Source organism: Gouania willdenowi, chromosome 8 (genome assembly GCF_900634775.1).
Source record: "Gouania willdenowi chromosome 8, fGouWil2.1, whole genome shotgun sequence".
NCBI lineage: Eukaryota > Metazoa > Chordata > Actinopteri > Blenniiformes > Gobiesocidae > Gouania > Gouania willdenowi.
In genome coordinates, this window is record NC_041051.1 from 23,330,551 (window position 1) to 23,340,621 (window position 10,071).

The 10,071-nt window shown below is 42.0% G+C and overlaps 1 protein-coding gene across 1 annotated transcript; it reads right to left on the reverse strand.

The window, feature by feature from the left end:
• Positions 1 to 327: 327 nt before the first annotated feature.
• Positions 328 to 9,816, reverse strand: rrn3 (RRN3 homolog, RNA polymerase I transcription factor). Its single transcript, XM_028456120.1, has 17 exons — positions 9,512 to 9,816; positions 8,946 to 9,002; positions 8,779 to 8,868; positions 8,530 to 8,659; positions 8,394 to 8,453; positions 6,431 to 6,494; positions 6,287 to 6,356; positions 6,102 to 6,200; positions 4,738 to 4,833; positions 4,014 to 4,137; positions 3,802 to 3,932; positions 3,587 to 3,717; positions 2,629 to 2,816; positions 1,839 to 1,947; positions 1,600 to 1,752; positions 1,145 to 1,229; positions 328 to 668 (listed from the first exon to the last, which is right to left on the reverse strand). The coding sequence occupies exons 1-17, from the start codon at positions 9,605 to 9,607 to the stop codon at positions 519 to 521; spliced, it is 1,833 nt and encodes a 610-aa protein (XP_028311921.1). The 5' UTR covers positions 9,608 to 9,816; the 3' UTR covers positions 328 to 518.
• Positions 9,817 to 10,071: the final 255 nt, after the last annotated feature.

A 10,071-nucleotide genomic window follows, 5' to 3' on the forward strand; every position in this document is an offset into this window, starting at 1 on the left:
CCATGACTTAGTTCTGAAGTGATCTTACCTTACGCACAGTTTTATAAATGAGGTGGAGAGTGAATTTGTGAGATCTCGTGATTCCAGCTCCATGATGCTGCCGATATGCAGCACTTTCACTTTGAGGTAGTGCTTAACATATTTTATACATTAAAATAAAATAGGTTATATTTCCAAAACGTTTCTAAAACAGTTAAAACATTCCATGACTTTTCAAGACTGCAAAATCGTTTTTTCAAATTCCATAACTCTTCCAGAAATTCCATGACCGTGGGGACCCTGTGTTACCTCAACAATAGAAAAACTGATGACAATGTAAACAACATCCATACTTTAGGTTGTTTATTAAATAACTTTCTCCCGTAGACAACAAAAAGAGCGACACCAACAAAAAGAGACATCAGCGAAGATTAAGAATCAGCTGTGATTAAAACGCGACACTACACGCAAACGCACACACATACGCACATAGTCCATCTTCACTGTCGGTATAAAACAAGCACTGTGTCTCTGAGGGACTAGAAGGGGCGATGGAAGCCCGTCCTCGGTGAGCCCACACTACTCGGACTCTGGAGGTTAGAGTCCAATGAGCTGGGGGTCATTCCCATGATGCATTCTGTCTTTGGCGTCTCCTCGCGCAGGAAATCGTCCTCGTCGTCCCTCGATCCCTGGAGCACAGTTCAAGTCAGGAATCAGAGACAAAATCCTCCAACATTTTATTAAACAGAAAAAACCTACAGGGCTTCACCGTGGAAAAGAAGAAAACAAACATATGCGTCTCCTCTAAACGATCCAATCAAATAAAATCTGATTCTGAACCTTTAGGTGGACCTGAAACAGCTGCATGTTAATGTTCAGTCACAGACTATTGGCTTTTAGTTTGTACATTTAGTCATTTAAACTTGACAAGAACAAATCTATTCTTTATATGTCTATAATAAAAGCACAGGTGCAGATCTATTCTTTATATGTCTGTAATAAAGCAAACGAGCAGATCTATTCTAACTTTCTCACTTGTAATGTTAAAGTGTTTTTGTCTTTTTTTAGCCACAGAAGTTAAGAATGACAGTTTATGGGATCAGCAGCAGCACCAGTCACGTGTTCGTGTGCACACCACCTCCCACTGTGACCTCTGACCTCTCACCTGTAAACCTTTAGTGGAGGGAAGCAGCTCAGTGTCACATAGCTCCTCCCACTTCTGGTACAGCGGCTCAATCAGCTGACCCGACCTATACACACAAACACGCAGTGATTACGAGTGAAACAAAACACACACACAGTGTTACAGATACCAATGTTTGTATTCACAAATTTAAAGAACCGTCTTCAGGGTTTGGGTCAATTATAATTGTAATTGTGCAATTGATAATTAATTACATTGATGATGTAATTATAATTGTAACTGGACAAATCTGTTGTTCAATTAATCGACTTTGTAATTGGCATGGGAATTCTATTAAAACTGTCAATTACAATTTAAATAAACGAAAACCTCAGACGCACAAACCAAAAATATTAATGCCAATATTTTCATTGATTAGGAAGCCTAACAAGGTAACGAACAGATGAAAATCACTTTAGATGATAGTTGTGCGTCACCTTTTGAGGAGGTAGGGGTCGAAGGGGAAGAAGCTGTCCAGTGGGTTAGTGTTGGCGGACACTCGATCCCCCCCCGTGGAGCTCCTCACCACTGGCAGCATGTGGCGATTATTCCTCTCTATGATGGTGTAGCAGAACGCCACCTGGTACTTCCTGTAAAGACATGGCAGAGTGAGAGGAGCCCTGTGACCACACCCCCACCCACCTTAACCCTCCCTGTGGGGGAAGCGAAGGGCTACCTGGTGACGGCGGCGAACAGGTTGGTGACGGCGGGCAGGCAGACTTTAAGAGGGTTCAGCTGACACATGACCACCCGCTCCAGGTTCAGGCCCTGCAGGAACTCCAGCCCTGACACACAGACAGCACACACTCTGGGTCTCACCATCATTACATCATCAGCCTGGAAATAATGCTGAGTCATGACCTCAATCCTTTAGAGCCACGCTGTCAGAATCATAGTTTAATATCAGGTGGGCTGCAGATTTTAGGTGGGAAAATTAGTAATTCCATAATTTTTACAGCTGTGTTTGTACTTCCACATATAAATATAATGTAAAGTATGTAAAACAATAATAAAGCAGATATCAGGCCCTGCAGGAGCTTCATTTAAAAATTATATCATTTTGTGATACATTTTTGTGTTTGAAGGAAATTACAGGATTTTAGAACATTGTAGCATTCTGTCAGCAATTGTTATTAGTTTGAGATTAAAAATGTCTTCCATCATGTGATATAATCATTAGAAAACTGTGAGTGCTGCAGATATTGTGGAGTTTCATTGAAATTGTATGTTTGGAGGGACTGAGATATCTACAGCTCAATTAGTTGGTGATTCACTCAATGATTAATGTTCTCTGTCATTTTCACTTTCTCCTGAAGGACACATTGGATGCTGCAAATGACCTGATGTGTTTCCCGGGAATTGAGTTTGACGCGCGTTTTAGAAAACCTGTTGATAAATGTTTTTGTTTTGATTTTTCTCTTTAAACAGCGTGACAGAAATAATTTTTTTTGCTGCAGCTTTCTCACCTTTCCTCATGTCGGCCTCCAGCAGCGCTCGGTGTCTGAAGACGAGTGTGTAGAACGCGGCTTGGCAGGCTGCGTAGAACGGTCCGTGCAGACTGATGTCACAGCACACGGGGGAGCCGCTGCCGTCCTGATTGTGGATGTAGCCGTGGATCCAGGAGAGCAGAAGGTCCAGACAGGCTCGCACGGTGCTGAGGACGAGAGCCACAGGCAGATGAAGACAGATCTAGGGCTGGGTGATCAGGACCAAAACTCATATCTCAATATTTTTTCTCAAAATGACAATATACAATACAAATGTCAATATTTTTAACTTAATAAAGTTTTACCAGGAAGAGACACAGGCTCAGTTATCAACAAACGGCACCAAAGGCCATATTGTTTTTGAATGGATTACTTCTAGTTTGGTGAAAACTGTAACTAACATTTAAAATTTTGTTTTTTTTATGCAATACTCGTTAGCGTCATCTAGCGTTTTTAACTTTCCACTGGTTTGAACTAACTGGATGGCATTCAGTAGGTACAGCATATGCAGTGGACCGTGACTAGCAATATTATACTAGCATGCAAAATTTTGTACATTGTCTACATATTTGGTCAAATCACACTGTCTTTAAAAGCAAACTCCGAGAGTGTTCATGTTCTTGACAAGTTGGAAACAAATTCTGTTTAAAACAGCGAGTTTTTACTACAATGCCAGGCCTACAGTGCGAGCCAAATTTGCATCAATTTTAAAACTGAAAATCTTGGATTAACTCTGCACAATATGTGCCCCTTTAGGCATTTTCTTCTGTAAGGGACAGCATGTGTGAGTGAGTTCTGTAGTACGGCTTGTTTGGGGGAAGGTCTGGGTTAGGACGCACTCAAAAATCCGTCTAACTCTGCTTTTCACGTTCTGAGAAGCAGTGAAAGCAGACAGTGTCTCAGACACACACGCAAACACACACACACACAAACTCACTGTACGGGGACGAACTTGGCTCGAGCTAGAAAGCTACCCAGGTAGCCAGCAGCAGCCTGACGGAGGACAGCAGGCTGGGACAAGTTCTGAAGAATCTTCCACAGATGATCGAGGAAGGCCTCAGCAAGTGCCTGACATACACACACACACACAAACACGCGCGCACAGGTCAGTATGCACAGAGGGAGCCACACAGGAGTCTGGGATGTACTGACCAGTCTGAAGCTGCACAGGTAGAAGAGCAGGTACTGCACGTGGCAGGAGGCGTGTGTGGTCAGGATGACTTTATCAAACACGCTCAGCAGATCGCGGTACACATCCTTGGTCTGATCCACATGGAGACAGCCTGGGACAGAGGACAAAAGAGGATCACGAGCAGCGTGAGCGTCTGCGTGCAGGCCTCACTGAGCTCTGCAGCAGCACTGACCGTTAATGTGGCACACATCTTTAATGTACGCCATCAGCACCGACATCAGAGCATCCAGCTTCTCCGCCTCAGGGTGGGCCATCAGGGTGGAGCTGGGCAAATGCTCAGGGGGCGTGTCCTCATCCTGACACACACAAACAAATGCAGCTTACCCTTACCCTATTGATCATGTTTGGAATGATTTCAGGAAGTTTAACATCCAGTAAAGCATCTAAACAGTGAAAAATTATGAAACAGAACAGAGTAAAGTGAGGTGGAAATAAGTAAACTCTGAAACGGAGTTTGTGAAATTTTGTAACGAAAAATCGGAGGCTCTAAATGTGTGAGTTACAGTGTACATTTTAGGACATCCTCAGGTCTCAGAGTAAGGTTCTAGAAAAATCGCCATCATTTATCAAACCAAACGGACTCATGTCTCAGCAAAACCTCCATCAGATGAAACGGCGTCAAATGACACGGCCTCAGGCTTAAAAATAAAAGTAGTCAGACTCAATGGCCTCAGTCCATAAAACATGACATGGTGTTATTTTTTAAGGAACCGAAAGTACACATATTGATGATGTCATGTGTATTTCCGGTTTCTTCAAAATACAACATGTCGTGCTTTACGTGAGTATGCATCAGTCTGCTCTGAAATGTTTTAGGAATCCATCTTTAATCCCACGATCCAAACAGAGGAACCATTGAAGGTCAGACAGTAGAAGGACGGAGACGTGTCTGTTACCATGTCAAAGAGTCCCTCCTCCATTAGGTCCTCCGTCCTCTGACTGTCCGTCACATTCTCCTCCGCCTCCTCGATGTCTGCTCGCGACGCACTCACCTTCACACAGGACACACATGCAGAAGTGGAGTGAGAAACTAAAACCCTAAACATTGCTTCCACAACACGAGTAAAGACTTTAAGGTGAATGTAACCAATCAGGAAAGAGAAGGGGTGTGTGCACAGAGGCCCAAAAAGTGATCAAAAAGAAGGGTGGGGCTTATTATATTTATTCAAAAAGTCACTAGTGTGAAAGCTGCACACGTGTGCCACTTTTGGCTTTTTCTCTCACATTAGGGACAGCACGTGTGAGTGAGCTTTGCAGCATGGCTTGTTTCTGTGCAGGTTAACCCACTCTTTGTATTAAATCTTAAGCTGCTGTTGGAGATAGAAAAGGTGAGTAAGCTGCTTGTTTATTGCATTCTTACTCCAAACTAGTGATGCACAATATTATCGGCACGTTACCCGTATCGACCGATCAATTTTGCCTCCTTGATCAACCACAGACATCATGTACGTAAATGCCTCATCGCCCGTGGAGAGGCGGGACTAAGTGCTGCCATCTTGTGTGTGTGTAGTAAACTGCAGGAGTGTTTGTATGATACACTCAACAATCTCAAAGTAGAATTATTCACTGAATTTACCATTTCCAAACACTTTGATTTTGTTTAAAAAGTAAAATAGGCTGCGAGTATCTTCATTATCATGAATAAGGAATATCCAATATTGTTCATCCCTAGTCTAAACCAGCTTCAAATAGCTGAAACCAATTCCTCCAATCAAATTATTTGCTGTCTGTGTCTGTCACTGCGTCATCTCTCCAATGAGAAATGATGGAATCTAATGTTTATATATATACATGACTCCGCCCCTATGAGGAAGTAAAGATCAGTGCCCGTATTCACAAAACATCCTAAGGCTAAAAGTAGCTCTTAGTGATGTCACTCTTAGAAAAATCTTAGAATTCCTCAAATTTTAAGATTTTTCCTTGTTAGGATAAAAATAATTCATAATCACACATTTCTTAATGCAATCCAAGTATGATCTGTGATTTTATTCTCCATTCATTACTAGGAGCACAGAGCGTTCCCCCCCCCCTCTAACAACCAATCACAGCTCTTATCAGACTGCATCATACCCCGCAACAGGGTCAACCACACCTCCTCACTAAGATAAAAAATTCTGTCCACTCCTTGCTCAGAGTTGTTCTCAGAAACTTCTTGAGTCACTTTTAAGCTAAGATTCCTTGCTAGGAATTTTTAGGCTAAATTAGGGGCAACTTTGTGAATACGGACACAGGTGAACAACTTCCTCTTTGCGTTTCTTACGTCCAGTTTGAGCAGCTTTCCAATAATGAGCTCCAGAACGTCTCTCCTGATGACAGGCAGGTAAACCGTCACACGCAGGAGGTTGTGGATGTAACATTCCTGCAGGAAAGAACCCACACACACACACACACACTTAAATGTGTGGACATCAGATCAATCATCGAGTAATGAGTGACGTCTCCTACCAGAGTCCTGGATGACTTCTGAATGAAGGGGAAGTTCTCCTGGAGGATGGGCAACAGGAAGCGACTCGTGCTGGAAAATGAACACGTACAGCGTCGTTTAGGTGTAGGTGTGTGTGTGTGTGTGTGATGCTCTGTGAAACTCACGAGGGAACGTATTTGCTGATGAGCTGCAGTGCCTGGTGACATCGTTCAAAAGTTCTTGGAAGGTCTGAACAAATGAAAATTGTGATGTTACTTCTCCACATTTGGCCTGTTTTAGGAAGGCTGAAGCCTACCTCAAATATTCTTTAGCCCCCTAGGTAAATTGGTCTCATTTCATTATTACATTTTTTTTTTTTAAAGTTCAGACAAATTCAATAGAAAGTGGCCAGACAATGAGTTGTTAATCTCTAAATATTCACTTAAATATGACAATAACTCTGTACCAAAGCGTTTTACACAGTCATATTTATGTTACACATCCACAGCCTGTTTGATGATCAGGAGACACATTAAGCCTGATGTGCGCGATCAGAACGTCACATTATGCGATTATTATTATTAGTAGTAGTATAGCTTTTTACATGTCTTCCTTAATCCGCTATCCATTTCTTAACACACACAATCAAGCATTCAGGGAACTGTGTGTGTCTGTATTAATGTTTATATTAATTCTAATATCTTCACTGTTGAATTATCTACATCTCACATGTATATCTCACAAAATATCTTCTTAGTCTGCGTTACTGGTGGATAGAGCACAGCTTTTTCTGATCAGCTGAGTGGAATCCCAGCGCTGATCTCATTTCAATATGATTTACATATGTAAATGTGGGCGTGGACAGGGAGAGGACATATGTGCGCTCACATCCACACTGATTTAGATGTTCAAAGGACAGGTCCGTGGATCCCGTCCTATGCACAGATTTAAACATCTGAATTTTTAAGAGCGTACGCCGGTCTCTGGATTGAGATGTACGCTTTTTTAACACCATTTTATACATAAGTCTTTGTACATGAGGCCCAGGCTCAGTTTGCTGATGCAGCCTCTCCTTAAAGTGACTGAACTAGTGATCGACTCATTCATCTGCCGATTTTTGAGTGTTGTACGTGTATCGGCATTGGCTGATGCGCGCTGCTGCGTTTGTGGATCCGCTTTATATACAGAGCGGCTGCCACAGGCTGCTCCTGTTGCTGGAGACAGAGGCTGCAGAGTGCAGAGCCCCTTCCCCCACTAGCAGAGTGTAAAGGAAGCTCTTCAACGGAAAGTTTTTATTTATGTATTTATTTTTAAAAAGGCAAGTTTTAAACTTTCAAAGCATCTTTTAACAGTTTAACTTAGCTGATGTTGTTCCGTGGTTGTTGTAGCAGATGTATTTAACGAGCAGCTGGCTGGAGGTTTGGCGTGTGTGTATGTGTGTTTCTCTCCCTCACTCTCTGCTTCTCACTCAGTGCTGCGCTGAGAAGGAGAGTTTTTAAAACTTTGAGGAACAGTTTACTACTTGTTTGAATATTTATTATTGTTAATGTTGATGCCATTTAGAACAGAAACTTAAACAGTTTGTTGCTTAATGAGCATCTAACATCTCATTTTCCTCTGATAATTTATGTTCTGGGGTTGAGTTGGAATGGACTAATATTCATGGTTTCTTTTTGTGTTTAATACTATAATTATAAATCTTTATACTCAATAATCTTGCTAATAAAATATATCTTCAGTCAGGCCAACTTTTGTCAAAGCTATTTTTCAGGACAAGGATGAACAGTTATCTTTCATAATATTTCATAAGATTTCTCACTCTATTTTTTACTTGTTCTTGTTCTACATCACCTGTTTTTATTATTTGTTAAATATTTTTTATTTGTCATTCTACCTCACCTTTGTTCATTTCAATAAATGTCCCTTTTTTAAATTAAGACTTGTACCATTTGTTATCATCATTGTGTAATTTTTATGATGTAAATTGAGGAAGCAAAAGTAGTATCAGTTCCAAACATCAGCTGAAGAAAATCTGCGGTCCGTATCAATCATCGGCTAAGGCTGATGGAAGAAAAAATCCATATCGGTTGATCGCTAAACTGAACCTCCAAGAAGTCACTGTTAGAGAGAAGAAGGTCAAAGACTCACTCTCATCTTCATCGTCTGAATCAGAAATGTCCACTCCTTCCTCACAGATGGTCACTCTCTCTGAAACACAAGGACAGCCATCAGCTCTGTACACCTGCACTCCCATCATGACTCAGTAAGAAACACTGGAACCTACTGGGAGTGAAGTGGGACACCACCATCCTGACACAGATGCACAGGAACACGGTCTGTGCCGTCACCAGGTTACTGAGGAACGACATGTACTCGTCCACCACGGCCTGGCTGCGCTCGGCCCAGGGCAGCCTCTGACACACACACGCACATGCACACATTACAACGTGTCTCAGCTTGGAACATATCCTTGAAAAAGTAGCAGGCACATGCACACGTATTGAGTGCACATGCATGCTGTGCTAATCGTTACCAGGACAGAATAGACGAGCTGTTCGTGCTCCTTCGACAGCTGCGTCACACAGCTCCGAAACTCCTGTAACCAGTTGATGATCTGAGCATCCTGTAGGACAGAAGTGAGGAAGGAAGAGCACAGTGCCTTCATCATCATCATCATCATCATCATCATCTCTTCCTCACCTTAATGTCAGGATCAGTCAGCTGATGCTTCAGCAGCTCGTAATCAGTGGAGTCTCCCTGAGGAGAAGAACAGCAAGGGGGGGGGTTTGTCACATTTTAATGTCAGCAGCATTTACACTGATCCAAAACGTTTGACATCACGCAGCATGGACATCTGAGAACACGCCTTCAATCAGTGACAATGACTAGACATTTGATCATTTATTATTATTGTAGAACTCTGTATCTTGATAAGTGTAAAAATTAAAAAGTAAATTATTTGTACAATGCTTGATATTATTTTTTTTAGAACACGCTTATAAAATAAATTGTTCGTCTCAATGTGGTTCTCCTGGTCAAATAAAGTTTATAATATAATGTCATAGATAAGTTGGTAAACTAAAAGTTTTATAAAAGTTTTCTGTGAGAGGTGGACAAAAAAAATTATTGTCCATCTTTGATCTGTGTGTGTGTGTGTGTGTGTGTGTGTGTGTGTGTGTGTGTGTGTGTGTGTGTGTGTGTGTGTGTGTGTGTGTGTGTGTGTGTGTGTGTGTGTGTGTGTGTGTGTGTGTGTGTGTGTTCCTCACCCGTTGCTGTTTATCCAGCATGTCTGTCACGCGGCCTCCAAAGCGGACCGTCTTCATCGGGGGAGTGTTGAGGAAGTCCCGTTCGCCCGTGTCCATGTTAGCAGACCGGCTCACATCACCGCAGCGTTAAACCCGGGTTAAACAGAAGCTGTTGGTCCAGGTTACACCCACACACAGACAGAGGACCAGCTGTTCATAGACTGTGTTTGTGTCGGAACTCTGGCCGCGCGTTGTCCGACGAAAACAAAACGAGTGTCACAGTAAAAGTGTTCCCTCCAGAATGAAGGTTCCGCTTTGAGCGTGAGGATTATAGGTGAGGATTAACTACATGAGATGGTTCACGATACGATAGACGATAATGACCACACGATAACGATACAATATTTTTTGGAAAGAAAAAAATACAAAAAAGAAATTGAATTTGGAATGATAAGCACACTTTTTTAATTTGCCTTTTTTTCTGGACATACAGAGTACATATTTACTCTGGGTATGATCTTTTCAACTCAATAGGAATGTAAAATATAGCCACAAGCAGAAAAAAATGGCCCTCGCCTACG

Bases quoted from the DNA above. Each gene is read 5' to 3' on its own strand.
- rrn3 (XM_028456120.1), bottom strand. From the start codon at position 9,607: ATGGACACGGGCGAACGGGACTTCCTCAACACTCCCCCGATGAAGACG. The intron at 3,718-3,801 runs GTCAGTACATCC...TGTGTATGTCAG, and splicing joins ACCTGTGCAGCTTCAGACTG to GCACTTGCTGAGGCCTTCCT. The intron at 669-1,144 runs GTGAGAGGTCAG...ACTGTGCTCCAG, and splicing joins CCTCCACTAAAGGTTTACAG to GGATCGAGGGACGACGAGGA.